The sequence below is a fragment of the Pseudorasbora parva genome, chromosome 24 (assembly GCF_024679245.1).
Source record: "Pseudorasbora parva isolate DD20220531a chromosome 24, ASM2467924v1, whole genome shotgun sequence".
NCBI classification, from domain to species: Eukaryota; Metazoa; Chordata; class Actinopteri; order Cypriniformes; family Gobionidae; genus Pseudorasbora; species Pseudorasbora parva.
Window position 1 is genome coordinate 36,029,858 of NC_090195.1, and position 27,067 is coordinate 36,056,924.

General features: G+C 38.3%; 1 protein-coding gene across 1 annotated transcript in view; it reads left to right on the forward strand.

Moving 5' to 3' along the window:
- The first annotated feature begins 980 nt into the window (after positions 1-980).
- vstm2a (V-set and transmembrane domain containing 2A) overlaps positions 981-27,067 on the forward strand; it is a 79,315-nt gene continuing 53,228 nt past the window's right edge. Inside the window, exons 1-2 of the mRNA XM_067434965.1 lie at positions 981-1,220; positions 2,688-2,854. Coding sequence (XP_067291066.1) covers positions 1,142-1,220; positions 2,688-2,854 — 246 coding nt within the window. The 5' untranslated portion in view covers positions 981-1,141. The remainder of the gene's footprint in view (positions 1,221-2,687; positions 2,855-27,067) is intronic.

The following is a 27,067-nucleotide window of genomic DNA, read 5'->3' on the forward strand; positions in this document are numbered from 1 at the left end:
TCGTATACAAAAGAAACTAAAATTAAACAAGCAGAAATGAGCGCAAACTGGACACAAGTCGAGACCACGGAGCTCCTTACTATCCGCGCTGAAGCGGAGATCGCTCGCTGTTATACGTCACATCCGGCTGACACGTGTCAACTCGACCGTTACGGGTTGTGTGTGAAAGCGCACATATTACGGTATTACGCTGGCAGTGAGAATGGGCCAAATCTAGTGGCCCGGGAACAAATGCCGGGTCGCATTATCCGTGTATTTGCCGGAATTGCAGTGTAGAAGGGGCTTATGTGTGAGTGTGTGTGTGTGTGGGCGCATGAGAGTGGGTATATGAGAGAGAGAGAGAGAGAGAGAGAGAGAGAGAGAGAGAGAGAGAGAGAGAGAGAGAGAGAGAGAGAGAGTTTGTGTGTGTGCATGTCAGCAAGTGTGTGTGTGTGTGTGCACGTGTGTGAGTGTGTCTCTGTGTAAGCAAGTATAAGTGTGTGAGAGTGTTTGAGAGAGAGTGTGTGTGTGTGTGTGTGTGTGTGTGTGTGTGTGTGTGTGTGTGTGTGTGTGTGTGTGTGTGTGTGTGTGTGTGTGTGTGTGTGTGCGCATGTGAGCAAGTATGTGTGCGCACCTGAGCGCACGTTAATGTGCATGACTGTGCGTGCATGCGCGTGTGTTTATTTACAGGCAATTACATATAAAAATAAAAATAAATACAAATACAAATCAGAATGTGGAAAAGCTTAAAGCGGGCAATGTATATATTAAAGTGTATATTTTCCAGGATGTTTTATAAGGCGTGTTGTAAACGGTTTCTATCGCATCTACTCAAAAAAACTGATTTTCTGAGCATGACATATTGTGTTGTTCTAGTCAATCTCTGAGAGCATCACCTCAAGAGAGAGAGAGAGAGAGAGAGAGAGAGAGAGAGAGAGAGAGAGAGAGAGAGAGAGAGAGAGAGAGAGAGAGAGAGAGAGCATCATTACTCCATCAACACCTCTCACACACTCACACACACACACACACACAGACAGTAGCAGAGCCGTGAGCACCTGCGCGAGTTCCTGTTCTGCGCCAGAATTGCGGCATGTTTCCCGCTCGCGTCTTTCGCTTGACGCGCTGAACATCTCCGGAGGACTTTAGCTTCAGCTGCTCTGGAATGATGGGGACCTTACACGACAGTGTTGGATTTGTGCTTTTTTCCTGTTTGTCCATTCAAGTGGGATTTTCTCTTGATGGTAAGACTTTTTAATGTATCTACGCACAATATAACACGCCATTATTAACTTTAAATATTCGAGCATTATCAGCAGCAACTCAAAATCTGCTCTCAGTGTCAATTTTACAGTTAAACCGATTCCTGCATAAATCTGTGCCGTGCTCTTTATATTATAAGTGATAAAGTTATAAGAGAAAGCTCATCTGTTGATCTCGGAGAGCTGGTGGTTCTCCTCACACGGACTCGGTGTTCTTCGCCAGCTTCATCGGTAGTAAAGGCTGATTTTTCAGGAACGGCACGCGCGACTTGCATCTCAAGTGGCGGATGCTCCGTTCGCGGACTGCGGCGGTTCCTCAGCACCGCGGACCGCTCCCGTTAAACCCGCGAGAGGAGCGCGACGGGCGGGAGAGACGCGTTCATTAATGCCTTTATCTAGCAGAGGCTCTGCTGCAGCCCTCGAGTCTGAGGGATCATCACATCTCCAGAACATCTGACTCCATGCAAAACCACAGCACATATTCCAGAAGACTCGCTTTCATCTGCTTGATGACATGCATATTTGCATAATTTTAGTTATTTTTTCGACATATACTAACTAAATAATGAAATATGAAAACAATATTTATGTTCATCAATGTTTAAAAATAAAAAATATACATTTACATGCAAATATTTTATTATATATATATATATATATATATATATATATATATATATATATATATATATATATATATATAACATCATACATATTTATATAAAAATAATTAAATATATAATATCAATCAGTCTGATATTTTAATATAATATTATTATTTTTATGAAATGTTTTATTTTCACTAGACTTTCTCTATAAAATCAGCAGAGAAAATTATTTAAATATTTAATTATATTACAATTTTAAAAGATTATTTATCCAAAAGATATTTGTTGTGTTTTATTATATTTCTAAAATTACTTTTTTTGTCATTTATAACATTTGAAAAAAAAAAAAAAAAAAAAAAAAAAATATATATATATATATATATATATGTGTGTGTGTGTGTGTGTGTGTGTGTGTGTGTGTGTGTGTGTGTGTGTGTGTGTGAGAGAGAGAGAGAGAGAGAGCGAGAGAGAGAGAGAGAGAGAGAGAGAGAGAGAGAGAGAGAGAGAGAGAGAGAGAGATTATATATGTGTGTGTGTGTGTGTGTGTGTGTGTGTGTGTTTGTGTGTGTGTGTGTGTGTGTGTGTGTGTGTGTGTGTGTGTGTGTGATTATGGGTATTATTTGATTAATGAAAACAGAAGAGATTAATTTTTAACATATTCTAAAGAATTTGTTATATATATATATACAGTTCTGAAAAAAAAATTAAGAGACCCCTTAACATTGAGAAAATATAACATATATATATGTTATAAACTCTTATATATATATAAGAGTTGAGTATAAGCCCTGGTCGACTGCCTGTCTTTATTTCAGGTTAACTTGTGTCGTCTCTCTTGCAGGAAAGTTTACCGATTTGCCCTCGAACCTCACGGCGAGGGAAGGGCAGAACGTGGAGATGGCGTGTGCGTTTCAGAGCGGCCTGTCCTCGGTGTACCTGGAGATCCAGTGGTGGTTTATTCGTGCTCCGGAGGAACTGATGGCGAGCGAGGAGGATGAGGACGAGGAGGTAAAACGCTTTCTCAGAGGGGTGAAGATAAAGGGTTAAGTGTTCATAACGTCACCCAGCCTTCAGGAGAAGTCTCCTCGGCACGGTGCAGGATTACGCCTCCGTTTAATACACACACTCCGCAGCACTTTTAATCGATTGCACTCAAAAAAATGCAACATGTCCTCCAACTAATCCGCCTATATTGGTCGTTTGTCCCGTCCTTTAAATACGGCCCACAGGAGCGTTTACTAAAGTTGTGCTCTTACTGACAGCAGGACACTTTCATTTTAAAGCATTTTTCCCTTTTATCTGCGTAATATTTCAGGTTTTGCATAGCTCAGCTGGTAAAGCATTGCAATATACAACAACATGTGATCATGCGATCATGAGTTCGATCCCAGGGAACACATGTGCTCATAAAGTGTGTGTGACTATAACTCACTGCAGGTTTAGGGACGGGGTGAAAAAAAAATATTTTTCTAAATGGAAATATGACAAATGGTGATAAAAGTCCACACATTACATTAAAATGAACACACATTTTGATTGGTAACGACAGTCATACGTCACGTAACACGACACTGTCATTATTTTTACTCCAGCTAGAGGGCGCATGACTTTAAAACGTAAATATAGGTCGCAATAAAGTGCTAGAAAAACGACCTATAGAGTCGTATTGTTTTTGGAGGACAGTTTGAAAAAATTATATGTTGGATTTACTTTTTATGTCAACTGGTTCCACGTAACTGGGTTATGTTGAATTTAATTAACATTGTTTATTTCAATGCCTTTTAGTTGAATCAGGTTAACATTCTTACTTTTGTCCAGAACTATTACGTTCAATTATCCTAAAATGAATATCAAACAAAAAGCATAACAAGTAATCCAGTGTAATTACACATTTACAAATGTTATCTAACAAGAAAACCTTTGACACAATCTTATTGGCTAGCCAGAAGATGTTTTGTGACATCCATGGCGTGCCCGAAGTAGTTGTTTTTTATGATTAAAACATCTTTAATTATTATTAGCAGCTCCTCACCCTGAGCACATGTTTGAATAACCTCCAAACACACACACACACACAACACACACTTTTAAAAAGCAACATTAAACATTAAAAAGTCTCCATTTTCTCATCTTGTTAAAAATGCATAAATTAGCACTTTATTTAAACATTAACTCTCCGAATTCTGCTTTGCAAAGCATGATGGGAAGTGAATGTCTAGTTTGATTGGGTTATTTGATTGAAACATGTTATTTAAAGTAAAAACATCAGGTTATGTCAAAGAGTAATGGTTTTAAGTCGATATAACATGAGGCGATCACATTTGAACCAGAAACCTGATATAATGGTGTTGAAGATGAGTTACTTAAATAGAGGGAACAGCATCATGCAATCATTTTTTTTTTGTGCGTGTGGATGAACTGTTTTGTTTTTTATGAAGCGCTGCTTTCTTGTGTTTGCTGCTTGTCTTCTGCTGCTGTGACTCTTTCTCTCGTGTTCCTCCTGTTCTTATGAGAGCGAGCAGTATTCCTGTTTTGCCACTCATGCCGCGTAATTAGAAGCCATAACCATCCACGTCAAAACACACACTTACACTACGCACAATGCATGTCAGACCAATCAGCTGTCTGCTCCAGGCTGTTGTGTTGCCTGATTCATCGCGAATCCTGAGGCTTTGAGAACCGCAGTAAAAATCTCTCTGACACTCGCTGGTCTTCTGAAGGACAAAGTGAGGCCTATCGCGCATGACGTCAGGGGTCCGAGTGTGCCTTCCAGACGCCACAGGCTGAATGTCAACAAGTGTGTGTGTGTGTGACATATGAGGACACAAGTGTGTATAATGCCATGGGTATGACACAGGTATTACAGGAGAGGGTGAAATATGAGGACATTACCCATGGCCCCACTTTACAAAAGGCTTATAAATCACACAGGAGGAGTTTTTATGAGAAAGTAAAAATGCAGAACGTTTCCTGTGATGGGTAGGTTTAGGGGCAGTGTGTGTGTGTGTGTGTGTGTGTGTGTGTGTGTGTGTGTGTGTGTGTGTGTGTGTGTGTGTGTGTGTGTGTGTGGCCTGCACCGGTGACATGTTTAACGACAAAATGTTTGCGAGCGTCAACAAGCGAACTGAGTCACGGCTTGTGTTTTATGTGTCACTGTGGCGCGTTCTGGCAGGTTTACTCATGTGTTTCGAGAGTTTTTTATTTCACGTCTCCTTTTGTTCCTGCTCAGATTTAATATTGCTATTACTCAGCCGTTGTTGTCTCTCATCATATCCGGATAGCCGAGGCTTTGATCCATGGGATGTATCAGCTCGGACTGTGATGGGAGAAGCTGTAGTGATGATTGAATCTCATTCTTCTCTGAGCATTGTGCGTCAAATGCCATGCAGCTGCGTCCCTGCGTAGGAGAAGCCACCGGAGACGTACAATACAACATCCGGAATTATACAAACTGTCCTCCAAAAACAATACGACTCTATAGGTCGTTTTTCTAGCACTTTATTCCGACCTATATTTACGTTTTAAAGTCGTGCGCCCTCTAGCTGGAGTAAAAATAATGACAGTGTCGCGTTACGTGACGTATGACTGTCGTTACCAATCAAAATGTGTGTTCATTTTAATGCAATGTGTGGACTTTTACCGCCATTTGTCATATTTCCATTTAGCAAAAATATTTATTTTAATTTCCGACCTCACCCACCCCATCCCTAAACCTACAGTGAGTTATAGTCACACACACTTTATGAGCACATGTGTTCCCTGGGATCGAACTCACGATCGCATGATCACATGTTGTTGTATATTGCAATGCTTTACCAGCTGAGCTATGCAAAACCTGAAATATTACGCAGATAAAAGGGAAAAATGCTTTAAAATGAAAGTGTCCTGCTGTCAGTAGGAGCACAACTTTAGTAAACGCTCCTGTGGGCCGTATTTAAAGGACGGGACAAACGACCGATATAGGCGGATTAGTTGGAGGACATGTTTGAATTATAAAATGGCTGACATCTGCAGATGCATCCAAAATACATTTGGGTCCAAAAATAACAAAAACTACGACTTTATTCAGCATTGGCTTCTCTTCCGGGTTTGTGTTCAATCCTCAAATAAAGATTCAAACGGTTATGAATCAGCGAATTGATTCATGATTCGGATCGCGTGTCAAACTGCTGAAATCACGAGACATTGGCGCTCCGAATCATGAATCAATATGCTGAATAAAGTCGTAGTTTTTGTTATTTTTGGACCCAAATGTATTTTGGATGCTTCAAGAGACTCTAATTAACCCACTGATGTCTCATATGGACTACTGTGATGATGTTTTTATTCCCTTTCTGGACATGGACAGTATAGTGTGCATACACTTGCATACGCTCTCGGACTAAATATAAAATATCTTAAACTGTGTGTGAAGATGAACGGAGGTCTTACGGGTGTGGAACGACATTAGGGGGAGGAGTTAATGACATAATTTACATTTTTGGGTGCACTAACCCTTTAACATTAGAGCTCTGGGCTCTGAAGAGAGGCTGTTAGAGACGATACGTGACTGCACAGTGTATTGTATAATGGATATGATCCATACCCTGAATCTGCAGGCATCGATATATCCAGAATAATGGCCGTGGCTATTGCTGACAGCGAGCCTTCCCAGCTCACGCTGCTATTAATAGTGTTGAATGAGGGATAGCACATGTTCTGCTCCATAATGATACATAAGGACTCACCTGTGCTTAGGCCGCAGCACTTTACCGTAATCCGCCAAACGACCGGCAAGCGTCTCGCTCTCCGGGGCTCAATCTGGATAAATCATGGCTGTTAGTGCAAGGATGCGCATTTCTGATGTCCCGTAGCAAGGGGTCATTCATCAAAAGAGACACAGCCCACATGAAATGCAAATGATAATGCAATTTCCAATGCAAAAATCTCCTTTATTTGCATACTCATGGGAGCCCGCGCGCTCCGAGCTCATTCGCTGATGGTCTCGAGGGAATCGGCTGGATTTATTCCAGGCTGTCGTGAGCTTTCGTGAACTTTACATACGGCGGTGCTGCGCCTTAGGGAAGTTTATTAATCCACATATTCAAAGACTTTGACGTCGCTGACACTTTTAGATGAGTGCTGCATACCTCGGCACTGAATGTGAACGCTGGGAAAATTAGAGACTGTCAAATGTGCAACGTGTTTCTATCATCGCTGTGCTTTTGTGCAATGATGACTAGTCATGGCGATACCTCAAATCATGGAATTAGGGCACATTCAGAGGGTTTATTCAATGGAAAAGGTATGCAACAATTGATATAGAGACTGCACAGTATGGAGTTTATTACCTCAGCCTCGATTATTGATTAATAATGAGCTGTCACTGAATAAATTAAGGTAATAATTAGACTCAAAACTGTGAAATAATTTGATTGCATCCTGATGCACTGCGTAAAGTCGCATGTGTTTCCTTACCGTGACTTATTTTTTAAGGGATAAATTAGCATTGGCATCTCAGACCAGAGAAAAAAAAATGGTCCAGCTGTATGAGGACAGATCCGTCAGAGGAATCAGAATATGGAGGATATGCTTTTTCTTCTTCCTGACTCACAGGCCCAGATTATACGGCATAAGTTCACATTTCATATCATACGCATGCAGATCCTGAAGGCCTGGATTCCACAGCTTTAGCTCAGATCACACACACTTGCCAGATGTAATCTAGATATATAATAGTTCAAAGAGAATGTGAGAAGTATTATTGCATACTAATGTTCAGAGGCTATATGCCACATTCATACACTACCACTCAAATGAATTAATAGTTTTATTCAGCCAGGATTCCTTCATTTAATCAAAAGTGAATGCTTTTATAATATTTCTAGCTCAGAATAATGGTGTTCTTTTAAACATATTTATCAAACAATCAATAAATAAACAATAAACTAAAAATAAAAGGCATGACAGTTTCCACACAAATATGAAATCATAATAATAATCATAAATGATCGTCAGATCCTCATATGAGAATGATAAGTGAAGGATCATGTGACACTGAAGACTGGAGTAATGATGATAAATTACAGGAATAAATCACACTTTACTGTATATTCACACAGAGAACAGATGATCTACACTGGAGGGATATTTCACGAGTATCAGTGCGGTATGACTGAGTGAGATATTGAGTTTATACGACGGCAGAAATGTGTAATAAATCAGAAACAACACAAGTTTCTTTAAAACCATCTTTTGAGCAGAACTACTTCCTTCCGCTGGATTCAGATCTGAAGTTTGAGGAAAGCGCTATCTTTGTCCTTTTAAAAGACGGACAGCACTAAAACATCTCCTGTTTACAACGGTCGCTCATACAGACCGTCTCTGCCGTATCCAAAGGCCTTTCACAACGAAAAAGAAAAGTAAATATTTCGTGTGTGAATTTCACGTCAAAACCATTCACTTCAGCTTCTTCTTAAATTTGCAATGTCTGTGACATTTCAGAGCTCCAACATTTCAATCCAACATGTCCTCCAACTAATCCGCCTATATCGCTCGTTTGTCCCGTCCTTTAAATACGGCCCACAGGAGCGTTTACTAAAGTTGTGCTCCTACTGACAGCAGGACACTTTCATTTTAAAGCATTTTTCTCTTTTATCTGCGTAATATTTCAGGTTTTGCATAGCTCAGTTGGTAAAGCATTGCAATATACAACAACATGAGATCATGCGATCGTGAGTTCGATCCCAGGGAACACATGTGCTCATAAAGTGTGTGTGACTATAACTCACTGCAGGTTTAGGGATGGGGTGGGTGGAGTTGGAAATAAAAATAAATATTTTTGCCAAATGGAAATATGACAAATAGTAGTAAAAAATCCAAACACTGCATTAAAATGAACACACATTTTGATTGGTAACGACAGTCATACGTCACGTAACGCGACACTGTCATTATTTTTACTCCAGCTAGAGGACGCATGACTATAAAACGTAAATATAGGTCGCAATAAAGTGCTAGAAAAACGACCTATAGTCAGTTTGTTTTAGCTGAGAAAACATGGACACCTCATCATCCAGTGAAGACGAACTTTTAATTTTCTTTAAAAGAACGAAAAGATACCCAGTCTTAAAGAACAGGGAGTCTTAAGGGGAGTAACGTTATGCTAATCTGGTACAGGAGCTAAAACTTTATCATGGCCGATGCCCGCACTTACTTTCCAAATTTCCGTGGGACAATTTGAGGATCTCCTCCGGAGACGGTAATGTTAGCAGCGCATTTGATGACACTAATACACACTTCAGAAACCAATCGATCCGGAGCAGATAATGTAATCATTTAAGTGCCACAGACGTACTTACGGAAACACATTCACTTTCCATAGTCGCGGACACAGTTATGTTTAGAAAAGCTACAGTGCTTTCCTACAGCTCAAACAGTAGAGCGTGGAGCTAGCAACGCCAAGGTCATGGGTTCGATTCCCAGGGAAAGCAAGAACTAACAAAAATGAAAAATGTGTACATTAAATGCAATGCAAGTCACGTTGGATAAAAGCGTCTGCCAAATGTGTAAATGTAGCAAAAAAGTCTTTTAACTCAAAAGGTAACGTTATCATTGCCTGTAGCCTACAGTGATGTCCTCCCAGCTTTAATCTCATGAGAAATGCGATACCTGGCAAAGGTTAATATTGAATAGCTAGAGACATCTACTGGACATTTCATCAGTTTTGTTTCCTTGTTTGTGATTGGTTGGAGTCTTTTTTTGTCACCGCGAGAGTAAAAAAAATTGACATCAAAGCAACAAAAAACAAAGTGTTTATTTCGGCGCATCACATTCGTGTTCGTTGTGGAAGCACTCATTACTGTCACTGAAGTCGACTATTGTAATCACTAACGGACCCCTATTCAACACCTTATTCGCCATAATATTTATATAAAATAATATTTATTGAACAATAATATTTAAACAAACTACAATAGCCATAATTAAAGACAACAGGAAATAAACACAAGCAAACAATTCAGTTAAACGTATAAAAAAACGTATTCCGTTGGGCTGTTGACGAACTCGATCGACTCTGAAACACATCCGGAAACATTCCACACACACCTCGTCAACACCAAATATCTATAGGAAAATATATACTGTATATATATTCAAGTTTTCCCCCAGTGATACCACAACTGTTTGATTGACATTAATGAGACAGACAGTCTATATTTTCAGATGTACTGTACCGTACGGATCCAATGTAATGTCACAAATCAGATTTAGGGACAGGGGCAGTGTGTGTGTGTGTATGTGTGTGTGTGTGTGTGTGTGTGTGTGTGTGTGTGTGTGTGTGTGTGTGTGTGTGTAGAATCACGCGTAGTCTGAGAGTGTTTGTGTGCATACGTCAGATCTGAACGAGTTGGATCGCTTTCATGGACAAAGGAAAGAAACTCCTCTCAGAAAACACACAAATAAAGACACTTGTAGATGTTTAATTGCTGTTTGGAGCATTGGGATCGCCAGACGAAGGCTTGTTGATCAAAATCCACATTATTCACTTGTTTAGTCAGTATCTTGAAATGATCCCGTGCGCATTGAGTCCGTTTGCCAGCACGGGTCATACATGCTTTAGTTTTTTTTTTGATAAAAGCAGACGCTCTGTTCTTTCTTTTGATATATTGTGTGTTCGGATATTCATCCCGCCAAATATTATGAGGGCATTGAAAGTTTTGTGAAGATGTTCAAAAGGGCTGGCGCTGAAGGGCAACTCAATGAAGATGAGAAATGTTGCTTTGGGAACAAGCAGAAATAAAATGAGTCAGTGTTATCTTATTTTTAAATGTTTTATGCTTTTCGCTTCACTTAACCCTGGCGCGTGTGTAGGTTTTATTACTCAGCTCTAGTGTCCACATTGATCCAAGAAATGCATTGGACAGACATCAGCCGGTGTGTCCTTAAACCCAGACGGACGCTGCAGCTCGTGGCATGACTGAATTTCGGTCATTTAAAGCTTAATTGACAGCTATACTGCCGCCGTACAAGCAGAAGGACTTCTATCACTTAAGGTTTCACACAAATGTCTTGTTTTCCCAATGGAAATGACTGGCCGATCTAGACAGCACACTCCCTACGAGAACAAACTAATGCAAAAATCCATACCATCCAGCCTGCCTCTCTCTTTAGCCCAATTACCGCCCAGTCCTCTATCTCAGTCCCTCCGCCAGACTTTAAAGACAATAAGCCCTGAAGGTCAATGGCATCCATCAGTGTGGGCTATTGTTAGACAGACACATTCATAATCAATGCGGAGCTGCTCTGATGAAGCTCTCCATCTGTGGATGATGCCCGTTTGAACCAGCCATGTCCCTTTTTCCATCATTTTGACCCGTAGCCTCGAGCCAAGTCAAGACTGAATAGAGGATGAAGTACTTCACATGGTCCGGGAAACCAAAAAAGGCATAACATTCACACCCTGAGCTTATTATTGAGTGGATATATTGCACCAAAATTACTTAATTGGAAGAATTGTGTGGCGGTTATTAAACAGGGTAAATTTATTGCATGTAGTGGATTTTAATGAAGAGCTTATTATGAGTACAACTAATTAAAAGCTTGTAAAATTGCATTCAAGTCTCGGAAGTCGTGGATGTGATTACAAACTTTCAAGTGAAAATGTCAAGGTTGCATTGCCGCATTGGTTTAGTGGTTAAGAAATGGTATGCATGGCCGTATCACTAGGGGATGTTGTAATGGGCAGCTTATGCGTAGCTTCAACAACAATCTTTCATTAGCAGTATTTGTGTCGAGTTGCTCAGTCCCATTGGGCGTTAGCGCTGGAATGGATGTCGTGATGGCTGAAAATGCCTGCTAATAGACTCTGAGTTGAGATGGAGGTGTTTGAAGAGCTCTAATTCATCAGGGCGTTATACTGTAGAGTTGCATTTGAGTTTAAATGGGTTTTCACGGCTCTTAGAGAGAGCATGATCAACGGTTTCAGTCTGTACTTAACCACCAAATCTCGGGATGTAACTGGCCTTGCATGCAGGAGCACACATGGTGTAAATATATAAATATAGATGCTATAAACATGCTGCATGCATCCTGTAGATGGTCTTAAAACTCACCTTTTTAGCAGAGCTTTTGATTGATTAGTTATTTCTTAGTTTTTCAGTTTTATTTATTTAATTGTTGTTGAGGTAACACTTTAGTACGGGGAACACATATTCACTATTAACTACGACTGTCGCCTCAATAAACTCCTAATTTACTGCTTATTAATAGTTAGTAAGGTAGTTTTTGTAGCGGTTAAGTTTAGGTATTGGGTCGGATTAAGGGATGTAGAATAAGTTCATGCAGAATAAGGCATTAATATGAGCTTTATAAGTGCTAATAAACAGACAATATCCTAGTAATATCCATGCTAAACTCCAAGGACCCTGTACAGGGTCCAGAATGACAACGTCATGTATATACTTTCAATGTTAAATGTCTGTGGAGGAGCACTGACGTCATATGTTGCACCATTTGAAAGCTTAGAGTCTCTACTTTCTGGAGATATGCAACACTTTGGCATTTGTTAGAGACATTAAATTACTGTGGTGCCATTTCTACCTGGATTTGGCCTTCCCCAATTGAAAAGTCTCCCATACACACATACAGTGGTCTAGGTTCAAAATATTAGTGTCATTTTACAATAAAGTAAAATTTAAAGTTACATAAAACACTGCTAAAAGTGATAAACATCTAAATATATGTTGTGTAAGCTGTTATAACCCCCAAAAAATAGGCGCTTTTTGATTTTTAAAAAATATAAAATCAATATTAATATCAATATCGATTTTTAAAAATAAGTATAGCTCAGGCCCTGTGTTTACATAAAACACTGCTAAAAGTGATAAACACGTAAGTATATGTTGTGTAAGCTCTTATAACCCCCCCCCCCCCCCCCCCAAAAAAAAAGGCGCTTTCTGATGTTTTTTTTTAATATAAATTAATTTTTGAAAGTGTGCTCTAGGACCCTGCAGACACTTTGGGCTGTTTCCAGCATGTATAATTAATTTAATGACACTGGGATATTGCATTTGTATCACTGTATATGGTGGTGGAGGGGGTGGAAAACCCTAATGGACGGTTTAATGTACATGAAAACTAAACTCAACACACAGATAGTGACAAATACTATGTTTAAATGTTACTAATATGTCCATATTGTACATTTTAGCATATCCAAATGTAAAAAAAAAAAGTATATTTTGTATCTTTGAAAATCTTTGAAAATTACGTTTTTATACCCACATAATAACAAATGAGACCAGGCTGGTATTTTTGATCATATCATGTCGCCTTTGGCTTGGCTTGCTCAGTTGGGGATACTAAAATTTCGATCTAAGTTATTCAAATAAATATACAAATAAAATATACTTATTTAATTCTATAAACTATAATACTGATCTGCCAACATTGTCTCTCTATGATAAATTAAAATAAGCTGATAACATCACTGTTTACTCCAGAACGACTGTACAGCCAAATCTAATTCTGCTGCAGTATTGTCCTGTTCAACACTGAAGCTGCTCTGACACAATCGCCGTTGGAGAAGAGCGAGATAAATAAAGATGACTGACTGATACAAAAGAATTTGAGTGAATGAACAGCACAACAGAAACTGTCTAATTTACACAAAAAAGGCATAAATGTTACAGTGCACGGCCTGAATCCGTGGTTTTTATTTTATTTTTTATCTGCTCATAATTAACCATCCAAACTGTTTGGATCATTTCTTACACTATAATAAGTTACCTGGCTGCCTAGTTCATTAAAATTCAACATTTGAGTTAATACAACAAACATTTTCTGAGAATCGACAACCTTTATTCAAATATTATTAAAAGATTTTGTAAGCATATTGGTGTGTGTTTTATTTCTGATGACGCAGCCAAATTGCACTATTTTCATGATTTATAATTTTTTTTTATGTGGTTCAGATACAATAATATTTTGAGTTTCTATTTATTAAACCAATTTCCTTCATTGTGTCAACTCAAATTGTAAATTTTAATAAACTCAATTTTAAGGCAACCAGGTTACTTACTTTTTTTAAGTTAAACCAACAAACAATTGTTTTACAGTGTATGAACTAATGTAAACTCGTGTAGTTCATTAGCAGCGTTGAGAAGCTCTGAAGTGTGACGATGGCAGAATGAAAGTCCATATGAAGACATTTCAACCAGATGTCACGTCTTTCGTCTGTCGTGCTGTTTGTTCTTGCTTCTGAATTTACAGTGACATTAGGATCTGTGATAACCGAACAAAGGCATCGATGGCAGGGACACATTCACAGACCCTCTGAGGAATTAACTGGCACATAGTCCACATATCTGGCACCAAAAACTGAAGAGATATTCATCGGCCCACTGAAAGGCAACGAGGAAACTCTCAGTGTCCTGCTTGATGATTTAAAGTGAAGCTTCAGCTGAATGTGTGGGCAGTCACTCTTTTAATCTTGACTCTGGGCCGTTGAGGATTTGGAGATCCCGGCGTAATGGATTCATTCCACAACTGCCACAGCCGTGCGATAAAAAGAGGCTGCCACCAGCTTCCCAGATAGAGAGAGAGAGAGAGAGAGAGAGAGAGAGAGAGAGAGAGAGAGAGAGAGAGAGAGAGAGAGAGAGAGATGATCGTGTAGAGGGAGGGGGAATCAGCAGCCATGTAATGTGCAGAAGAGACGCCAGCAGCGCAGTCCAATTCAATTTAAGGGATCAAAACAAAAGTAGTTCCCTTTGAAGACACCGGCCACTGTGGGCTCCAATTAGTGAGCGACTCGCATTTGATCTGTCTCTCTGGAACGAGCTTTGCAACAAGTGCATGTGCGCTCCCATGTGTCTCTGCTGTGACGTGAAGACGTCTTTCTTCCCAGTCTTTCAGCAACGCTCTGTTTAGTTCCTGTCGTAGGAGTAGCGGCTTTGACATATCTTTTTCACAGAGTATCTATGCTCAGCTAAAGGATTATTGGGACACCTGTTCAATTTCTCATTAATGCAGTTATCTAATCAACCAATCACATGGCAGTTCTTCAGTGCATTTAGGGCTGTGGTCCTGGTCAAGACAATCTCCTGAACTCCAAACTGAATGTCAGAATGGGAAAGAAAGGTGATTTAAGCCGTTTTGAGCGTCGACACAGTTGTTGGTGCCAGACGGGCCGGTCTGAGTATTTCACAATCTGCTCAATCTGAAAATTGGACAATGATGATTGTCTGATGAGTCTCGATTTCTGTTGAGACATTCAGATGGTAGAGTCAGAATTTGGCGTAAACAGAATGAGAACATGGATCCATCATGCCTTGTTACCACTGTGCAGGCTGGTGGTGGTGGTGTAATGGTGTGGGGGATGTTTTCTTGGCACACTTTAGGCCCCTTAGTGCCAATTGGGCATCGTTTAAATGCCACGGCCTACCTGAGCATTGTTTCTGACCATGTCCATCCCTTTATGACCACCATGTGCCCATCCTCTGATGCTACTTCCAGCAGGATAATGCACCATGTCACAAAGCTCCAATCATTTCAAATTGGTTTCTTGAACATGACAATGAGTTGACTGAACTAAAATGGCCGCCACAGTCCCCAGATCTCAACCCAATAGAGCATCTTTGGGATGTGGTGGAACGGGAGCTTCGTGCCCTGGATGTGCATCCCATAAATCTCCATCAACTGCAAGATGCTCTCCTATCAATACGGGCCAACATTTCTAAAGAATGCTTTCAGCAGCTTGTTGATCAATGCCACGGAGAATTAAGGCAGTTCTGAAGGAGAAAGGGGGTCAAGTGCATATACACTGCAAAAAAGAAAAGAAAAGCTCTTCTTATGTAGTATTTTTTTCTTGTTTCCAGTCCAAATATCCAAACATTCTTAAATCAAGATACATTTACTAGATAAGTAAAATGACATAATTTTGCTTGTTTTCTTGAGATTTTGCTTAAAACAGGCAAAATGATCTGCCAATGGGGTGAGAAAAATAATCTTATTTCTGTTTGGGACGAAAACAAGAAACAAGATTTCAATCAGAAAGAAGATTGAAAAGAAGATTATTTTTCTCACTTCATTTTGATTTTACTTTCAAGAAAACAAGAAAACATATCTCATGTCATTTTACTTATCTAGTAAATGCATCTTGATTTAAGAATTGTTCGTTATTTAGACTGGAAATAAGACAAAATTACTGAGTAAGAAGAGCATTTTTTTGCAGTGTAGTTCCTGTCGTAAGAGTAGCGGCTTTAAAATATATTTTTATGTATAAGTGAATATAGAGCGGCTAGTTGGCTACGCTCTAGCTCAGCCTACACTGTACAAAAAAACAGGCTCTAAATGAACATTTTCTAGTGGCTGATCACATCTACATTTTTCATTTGGCCAAATCTAATTTCTGTGAATTGATGCAAATTAATTCACAGAAACTAAAAAATGTAGATGTGATCAGCCACTAGAAAATGTTAAATTGGGGCCTTATATATATATATATATATATATATATATATATATATATATATATATATATATATATATATATATATATATAAATATATATATATATATATATATTTTTTTTTTTTTTTTTTTTTTTTTTTTTACAGTGTAACAATGCCTGGTTGGGCCAAACAAAAATGTGTATTTCGTTGTCTTCAGTGGCGCAGTCAGTCAAGCGTAAGGTTTAAAGTTCTTGGTTTTGACGCGATTGACCTGAGTTTAAATCCGCTTTTTGCCGAGCTCGCACGTCTCTCTTTTCCCATCACAAATCACATCAGAAAGGCATTTACCTTCAATAAAAATGAAGAAAAGGTTCTAGAAGTGGAAATAAAGTGCCTAACAAAATGTTTAATAATAATAAAGCATTTATTGGGTAGGGTTAGCGGTCAGTGGGAGGGCTTTTTTTGTCCCATTAAGGCGGCATCCGCTTAATAATTTTAATAAATATAATCTTTTGCACTCCATGTTTTTATTGACATATCATCAGTATCACCTCATTTAATCAGCAGTAATTAAGGGTTTACTGAGGTAAAAGAATAGGACCCTAATCTAAAGTGTGATTGTACATTTAAAAGCATGACATTAAAGTATATTTTAGTTTATCAGTTATTAATTACATACTGTATAAATCCACTGGATTTAAAACACTCTAATGTTGAGCTAGTTGCCTTTACGTCATTTAAAGGATAATACATTTTCATTTAATTGAAATTAACATGAAATCAAGAGTCACAGGCATAAATGGGTCTAAGATTTATTATAAGCATGAGCGTAATAGAAAGTGCTACTAAAATATGTATAGTTCAATACGGGATTTCATTGTAAATTATATGGTAATTAAATGTGAATTAAAAACGAACTTTAAGTATGTGTTAAAGTTATAAACACGTGTTCACTGCAGCTGAAGTTACATATAGAGATGGCTGTGGAAAAGATGAGAATAAAGTTCAGCTCTCTCAGATTTTAAATATCTCTGTCTGTTTTCTTTCTGTTCTTATCTGATTTGTTGTGGACCTGGAATTCGATTCCCAGATTACCACAATCGCACCTCAGCAGGAAATTACTAATGGATTTTGACCGGAGTCCCACCAGGACGGCCGGCGTTTGATTTCACTCACGGATTACATGAGTATTGAATGGCACCTGAACTTCTGTATGAAGAGAGCATTCATTTCTTCATTTCTTCTTACAGCTCTTTCAAGGCCGTGCCGTATTGATATTCCTCAAACGTTCGCATTAGAGTCCGTTCTAGACCCTGAAGAGTTAAATTAATTTAGCTGGAATCGCTGCACCGGCTTCTGTGGTCGTTTGTGTTTTTATGAACTTCATGCTCCTTGAAAATCTCATCTCAAGACTCTGAAATTTAAGCCAGGTTTAGTATAGTTAACTCATCAAGATCAAACTAAAAAATATATGCAGCAATAGTATCTCGATTATATTATCTATGCCTTTCAAGCACAGTTTGTGTTTTGTTGTTGGAAATAAACTGGTTGCACAGACATGTAGAGATGCTTTTCTCTGTTTATTTTCTTGGAGATATGCAGTTTTCAAAAACAGATACATACATTTATATAAAATGCTGGGTTGTTTCAACTCAAATTTGGGTCAAATATGGACAAACCCAACCATTTTGAAACAACCCAGCATTTTTTGGAGTGCACTTTGTAATTTTTCCTCATAGTCATCATCATGATTTATATTAAAATCATGCACTTCATGAGGTGTGAATTTCTCAACACAGGTATTCATCAAAACTTTATTAAACTACGTCAGGCTAATTTATCTCTCAGGACTTTAATTAAACATCAGTGAATGATTTATTCAACATATGGGGCCGACTTATCCCTGATATCCCTCCTACTCCGCTACAAATCCTACAAATCCCCAACCTGTGCGGGACTGAGATCTCCATTCCCACTCCTGAGATTCCCTTCGAGTAAAATTAAAATCACGCCGTGACCGTTTGGAGATGAGGATTGAGAAGAGCCGTGAAGGAGGTTTTTCAGATCAGATCAGATTGACGACACATCTCGATGTGTGTGATGACTTTGAGCCTCGTGGCCCAAATGCTTCTCCTTTAAACTTTCCTCGAAACAAAGAGGTTTTGGCCACGGATACGTCCTGGTCAAATGGAAATCCCACTGCGTTTTGAGAATGTATTCTGTATTTAAAATGCATCGTAAGGGGATTCTTGCTGCATTATAATGTATGCAAAATGACACAAAAAAAGTATGATGTGTTGTATCATATCGCGATTAACCTTAACAACAGTAATACTTACCTATTTGATGTTTATAACTATTTACACCATGAATCCTGCATTTATATTATAATGCATCATAAAGATACACTTAATGGATTATAATATATGCATAATACCTTACACACAACCATATAACGTGTTATTCAAAAGATTATAACTGTTAAAGGGATAGTTCACCCCAAAATGAGCCTGTGATGTTAATCTGCTGACCCCCAGGGCGTCCGAGATGTAGGTGTGTTTGTTTCTTCAGGGGAACACAAATGAAGATTTTTAACTCAGCTGTTGCTCGTATAATGCATGTCAATGGGGTGTATTTCTATGACAGTAAAAAACAACAAAGGCGGGACAGAACTATGGGGTGCATGAGCCTGCCAGCTTCACAAAATACTCATTTGGACAAACAAAACTAAATAGACAAAACAATAATAATAATCGTGTATTGTGCTAATTAACTGAGACTTCTTACAGCTCTTACAGGTTGTTGGCCTTGTCTGTTTCGTTGCTTCTATTCCTCTCCCCTTTTTTGTAAGTCGCTTTGGTTAAAAGTGTCTGCGAAATGATTAAATGTAAATGTAAAATGATTTCATTTTTGGCTGAACTAACCCTTTCAGCATTCATTTTCAACATTTAGCAGCAATAGATAAAGGCTTAAAGCAGTCTGGAGCTGTTTTTCTTCGCGGAAGCTTTGCGTAAGAGCTAATAAAATATTTAATCTCAAGACAATATTTTGTGTATAATTTATCTGAGACTAGTAGCCGTGTAATAAGCGGGATAATGTCCACCCAGCCGGTTGTTATCGCAGAATAAACCCCTTCAGAGAGACGCTCCGCTTCGCCTCGGGGTCCTGATCACTCTGGAGGGGTTTATTCTGCGATAACAACCGGCCGGGTGTACTTGTCAGGTGGTTCTTTGCCTCCATGTTGTGCATAGCTCTGGATTATCCCTTACTTAAGAATACCCACACTTTTACACTGAACGCTTAGTGGATCATTTCTGTAGCGTTAGTTGTGGAGTTACGCTGACTCAGCTCATCGACTAGCATGAGCCGTCATGTTCATCTATAAAGTGTTATATCGGTGCTCGTGTGGGAACGTAACAGGTCCATCACCAACTATACAACGCATAATAAATGTGTGTGTGAATGACGCAGATGTGTGTTCAGGATCAAACTAACGCCACAGCTCTAGTCTCAGTGAATACAGTCAGCGACGATGCTAACTTTAGCCATATTAGCGTACAGCGTTCAGCTCATTCAGAAGGACATGTGCAAACATTCACAGAAGATGAAGAGCCATCCTCACTCGCTCTGATATGAAGTTAGAGCTCGAAGCGTTGGGATTGACCCGTCGTTGACTCGAGCGTTACTTACCCTCGCTGGAGAAGCAGTCGTGTGTAAAATGATTTGTGACCGTCATTCATCAGCACATTTCCTTCCTAAATGAGCTTCAGTGGCTCTGATGCCGGAGTCTCTGAGACTCGTGTGTTCTCTGCTTCATCAGGACATTAGTGATGTTTGTGGCGCACACATTGTAATACTCGAGCGCGGATACAGCGAGGAAACAGAAATGGCGTCTCTGTGCTTCTCACTCAGGGGCGTGGCTTTGCTAAAGGGCCAATCAGCAGAAGGCATGGGCGGGGCTTCACTACTCTTACAGGAGTAGAGGGAAATATGAGAGATTGATAATGATTGATGGGGGTTATAACAAAAGTATTGGGTGGATATTTACCATTATAGGCTGGTTGTTTACACACATCTGTGTTCAAACACCTTATAAAAGTTTATATTTATCATTAAAAACTGTCATACTTATATTTGGTAACACTTCATTTTAGGAACTAATTCACACTATTAACCACTTGCTTATTATAATGCATATTACTAGGAAATTGGCTGTTTATTAGCACTTATATAAGCACATATTAAAGCTTTGTTTGCATGACCATATTCTACATCCCTTAATACCGCACTTAGCAACTACATTACAAACTATTAATCAGCAGTAATTAAGGGTTAACTGAGGTAAAAGAATAGGACCCTAATCTAAAGTGTGATTGTATATTTAAAAGCATGACATTAAAGTATATTTTAGTTTATCAGTTATTAATTACATACTGTATAAATCCACTGGATTTACAACACTCTAATGTTGAGCTAGTTGCCTTTACGTCATTTAAGCTATAATACATTTTCATTTAACTGAAATTAACATGCAATCAAGAGTCACAAACATTTAATTTCCATATCAGTGTTTGAACTGCAGTGCATTGTGGGAGATTCCTGTCAGAGATATTTCTCACTAACTAGCTCATTCACATTTTGTCCCGCAAGACATGAGAACGACTGTCTGGGAAAAGCCTCAAGTGCCCTATCTAGTTACCTAATATAGTCTTTGTCAGACGTGAATAAAACATTGAGGCATCAAAACAGCCTTGCAAAGTTAGTTTAGAAAGATGATTTCCTCTATTTTTGGGTCAGTACTACAGACATCCGAGCCCATATAAATAGAGCACACTAAACTTTTATTCAAGTTCTTCTGGGATTGTCTGTAACTTAAAATAAACATAACGCGGTTGAAGAGAGTGTGTGAGCAGCTGTTTCATACATATGAATGGCAGTCGCTCAGTCAGCAGCACACATTCTGAAGTGTATGTTAAACATGCCTGATGGATCATGTCACATGGGTTCATTAGTTTCATAATTGCACTTCTACATATTTGGCAACATTTTTAGTGTTTACATATGGGTGTAATGATACACATATTCATCTGAACCATTCTGGGACAGGGCTTCTGGTGCGGTGCACATGTGTACTGAACAGTACTGAATGCAATCTTTAACAGTTAACAGTCGGCTTGTTTTACGCCAGACACACTTCAGTCCCAGTTCCCACACGAACATATTCAGTATTCTGTCCATTTTATCACAACATTCAAATGTTAAATGCCGTTTTGCCGCTCTTTAATGTGGCGTGACTGATCACTGTATAGACGAGTGAATGTGATCGTCATAATCCATGAATGAACATGAATGAACATCTGAAGGTGTGTTGAGGATACACTAAAACAGAAACGCATCACATGTGGTGTAATCGCTCAGTCAGTGTTTCAACGGCGGAAAGACGTCGATAAAACAGCTTGAGAACAATAAACCTCACATTTACATCAGAAGCCCTTCAGTCTCCACATCTGTGAGTTCACCAGAGAACTATTGAGTTCAACTCTTTCTGTATCACCTATATTAGCCTATACATTCATTATATTAGTCTATATGTTCATTATATTAGGCGATATAGTCATTATATTAGCCTATATATTCATTATATTAGTCTATATGTTCATTATATTAGGCGATATAGTCATTATATTTGCCAGTATATTCATTATATTCTACTGAACCTGTTACTGATGTCTGGATTATAAATGTGTTTAAATAAAGTACATACACTGTGTATAAATGATTAAATTTCAACAACAAATTGGAGTAAAAACATCATTTTGTAATTAGATTTTTTATTTTATGTGAAGTTCACATGTTTGCACACGTTAGTGTTATTTGATTGTTATATCTGATTATATGATTGTTATATATAAAATGAATAGCAGCTGAATTTAGGCTAATATTTTGGGCTCTGTCCTTTAATATTGCAGTAATGTGCGAGTAAGAGCTCCCGTTTACAGCATTGTCTTTATGAATCTTTTAGTTATAATTTAATTTAAGGACAGACTCAATTTGTTCAGTAAAACACTGTTTAATAAAAATAAATAAAAAGCAATTCTATTTCGTTTTCTCTTACACCCCTGTGTTTACATGATTTGTGTATTACTCTTTAACTAGGCGAACTAAACAATTCCACTTCTTGTCAATACTGAACACATTATTTGAACGTCAGGCTGGAGAATGTGTGTGAACCCTTGGGCTAATGACTTTTCCAAAGGCTAATGGAAGTCAGGTGTTGCAATCAGTGGAATGAGATTGAAGGTGTGCGTTAGACGTGTCCTGCTCTCCTGAAACGTTCGGTATGAAACCAAAAATGGGTATTCTTGTATTTTTATGGAATATTGCAGTGTTTATTCTGAATGATTTATGTTTATGGGTGCTCATCTTTATTGTGTTAATAATCTAGAGTCAGAATAACTTCATCTCTTTTCTGATGATGAGGGCGGGGCCACCTGTCACTCACATGAGATCAGCCAATAGCAAACCACAGCCATCCAATCAGATCCCCACAGACACAATCAAGCCCCACCCACATTTGTTCTTGTTTGTGAAGCGATTCACTCGATATACGGAAAATAGAGGAGAAAAGACCTGCATAACTTCCCTCTCATGATGGCTTTATAAAAAATAAAACCTATAGAGAGCTACAGTCGTGGTCAAAATGGTTGGTACCCCTGGTAAATATGATCAAATATGGCTGTAAAAAATTAATCTGCTTTGATTATCCTTTTGATCTTTTATTAAAAAATTCACAAAAATCTAACCCTTTCATTAAAGTAAAACGATTGAAAATGAGGGGTAAATCACATAATGAAATGAATGCTTTTCTCCATAACACGTTGGCCACAATTGTTGGTTTCCTTTTATTAAATACTTTTTGCAACCTCCTTTTTCCAAGATAACAGCTCTGATCTTCTTCTATAATGAGTTTGGAGAACACCTGAATAGAGATCAGAGACCGTTCCTCTATCAGAACCTCTCCAGATCCTTCAGATTCCCAGATCCATGCTGGAGCTTCTTCTCTTCGGTTCAGCCACTCATCTTCTATAGGGTTCAGGTCAGGAAACTGAGACGGTCATGGCAGAAGCTTCATTTTGTGCTCAGTGACACATTTGTGTGTTGATTTTGATGTTTGTTTGGGATCGTTGTCCTAATGGGAGATCCAACCAAGGCCCATTATATGATTTCTAGCAGAATCCATCAGGTTTTGATTTTTTTATCTTTTGATATTTGCTCAAATCCATGATAAAATGTATCTGAACAAGATGACCAGGACCTCCGGCAAAAAAATAGGCCCACAACATTAAAGATCCAGAGGTATTTTTAGCCGTGGGCATGGGGTACTTTATATACTCACCGCAGAACCAGGTCCCTTTTGACTTTCCAGTCGTGTCTGACCGCTGAATATGCTGGAGTTTGTTTCTTGATGAGCGAGGAGGATTTTTCCAGAATCCCTCCCAAACAACATGTGGTGATGTAGGGGCTGTTTGATATTTTTTTTTTTTTTTTTGGCTTTCTGACCCCAAGACTCAACTAATCTCTGCGATTCTCCATCTTTGATCCTTGGAGAGTCTTTGTGCACTCAAACGTTCCTCCTCGCCATGCATTCGGACAATATACACACACACGTCCTCTTTCAGGCAGATTTGTAGCATCTTTAGTTAAATGGAGCTTCTTAATAATAGCCCTGATGGTGGAAATGGAGATTTTTCAATGCTTTAGCTATTTTCCTACAGTCATTTTCTATTTATTTTTTTTGAAGATCAACAATCTTTTGCTGCACATCAGAGCTATATTTTTTGGTTTCACTCATTGTGATGAATGACTAAGGGAATTTGGCTTTTATGCCTCCTTATATTTATACTCCTGTGAAACAACACATCATAGCCGGACAATTTCATGTTCCTTGTCACTTTGGTGAGCTAAAAAATGTAAATATACTTCAGAGATATTTTACTCATTTAAAATTCTAGGGGTACCAACAATTCTGGCCAATGTGTTTTGGAGAAAAGCATTTATTTCATAATGTGATTTAATTCCCATTGTCAATTAATTTACTTTAATGACACGTTGGATTTTTGTGAATTTTTTTAATAAAAGATCAGAAGATAAACAATGCAGATTTTTTTTACAGCCATATTTGATCATATTTACCAGGGGGAACCAACAATTTTGACCACGACAGTATAGGAAGCCATGCTGAATTGTATATTTGATATTTTAAATACATTAGAGGTGATGATATTCATTGCAGTGCATCTGATCACGCTAATTATGCAGATTAGTTATTACAGTTAAAATCTGGAAAGCAAATATAGAACTATAAGGTTGTAGCCTAGAAATCTAGACGCACCCTAGCGGCAGCAAATCTAATCTGCCGCGAGTGTTGTCTCGCAACTCTCAATACCCTTCTGAGCTGTAAACGCCAAACTCTGGACGAGCCAATCATATCGTGTATAGAGTCGGTGGGCGGGGCCATAATGACGACAGCCGAGTTGCGTTTGCGTGCTTCTAGTAAACACAGAAACTGGCGAACGGCGGTCTGTCGAATCAGCTTTGACCGCGACTCTGGAAGACTTGAGTTAAGCTTTTCTCTGAGAAAAGAACAAAGAACGGCACTGAAGTCATTCTTAAGAAGGGAAGATGTGTTCAGAGTTTAGCCGACCGGATACGGCGAATGTTTAATCTGTCAACGAGTTGCGCTTCACCTTCGTTGCTCTGGTTGGTGTAGCGCTATCCTATCGCGTGCAGAGGGAGTTTGACAGACAGCCGTTTATCCGCCCCTCAGATTGAGCCGTCAATGGTGAGTTTCCAGACCAAACATCTTGATGTGGGTCAGGCTTGTCAGGCTAATAATTTTGGCATATAAAATTAATAATAAGAAGCAATTCACTCTCAACAACATCTTCATACCCATGTTACAATCCTTGAAGGTTGATTGTATATTTTAATAAAGCAGAAAATAATTGAATGTGTAACTCCACTTATATTTAGCTGAAGGTTGAACGGGACCTTGACAAGATTCAGAGAATCCTGGAATTAGCAAACCTCTTTGCTTTGATGTAATTCATAACATTCATTTCCTGAACAATATTACATAAAGCTGATAAAAACAGCGCATTATTAAAAAAAGTACATGACAAGTACGTGACATTTTCCTTCAAAGCCTCAGCGAACGTCAGATATCTGCCTCTGCAGCTCATCACCAGTTCTGCGTCTCACAGGTTTATCTGAGGCCGTAGCCAACAATACATTATATGGCTCAGAATTATCCATTTTTCTTTTATGCCAAAAATCATCAGGATATTAAGATCATGTTTACATGAAGATATTTAGTAAATTTCCTACCATAAATATATGAAAGAAAAAAAAATAGTATTATTAGTAATATGCATTTCTAAGGACTTCATTAGGACAACTTTAAAGGAGATTTGTTTGCACCCTCTGGTTTAAGACTGGTTTTGTGGTCCTGAGTCACGTTATGAAACAAAACATGATTTCATGATATTTAGCTTTATTATGTATGGGTATTTCTGCAACGATGAGCACTTTTGCCCCTTCTCGCATTATTTTAATTTGTCTACTAGCAATGTAAATACATAAAGTTGTGTTATTTGGGTATCGTTGAGATACTATTACATATTTTATCAATATTTTCAAATAGTTTTTATTTTCATATTATCTGTTTTTATTCTCTCTATTAACTAGCAGCTTATTAGCATGCATATTACTAGGATATTGGCTTTTTACTATTACTTATAATGGCAAATATTAATGCCTTATTCTGCATGACCTTATTTTAGAAAAAAAAATGTAAAAGAAAAGAGAAAGAAAAGAAGCCTTACTCGTACCCAGGAATGTAGGCAAAGTTTTATGATCACTGAGATCCCAAATGTAAGGTAGTCGGAGGGGTTGGGGAGCATGCTCCCCAGAGAACATTTTGATTTCTATGATCTACATATGTGCATTTTAAGCCCAAAAAATAGATAACAATAGCTTGAAACCATGTCATTGGGCAGTCTTTCTTCTTATCCCCACATCTCTCCTTTTCTCTTTGTTTCTATCATGCCTTGTCTCTTCCCTTCCTAAAGCTGAGATTTGACGGATCATTTCATTTTCGTCAGTGAAGAAAGTAAACATATGGTTAACTGATTTTTTAATTTTAATTTAACTGATTAATTTTCATAGACATAGTCATGTATTAATGGCTTCCATGAAAGCTAGGTAACTAAGTTTATTAAATTAATTCACAATATGCACACATTCAGTACTAACCTTATGCCCTATGGATAAACAAATATATTAATAATAATGTTTAAATTATGCATTATTATTATTATTATTATTATTATTATTATTATTATTATTATTATTATTATTATTATTATTATTATTTTGATTTTCATGTGTTTCTTTCCCAAATAGGGTTTGTGAGCCTTTTAAAACACCACACGGATGGCGTGCACTTGAGTATGTATAGTGCCGAAACGGCGCTGCTCATTCACGGAGCCAGAACACGCAGATCATGTACTCGTGTAGCAATGTACTGCACTTTAATATTCACAGACCATGTTGTGATTTGATTTATTGTAGGCCTATAGCTCTACTTTTGAGTTATCCGTTCATCCATCAGCATTACGTGAATTCTGTAATGTAGAGTTAATGTTCATAACTGGGTTCTGGGATTCCCTCTGCATCACAGAAATCATTCGGCCTTAAGTTATAAACATACCGTTATCTGCACAGAGCG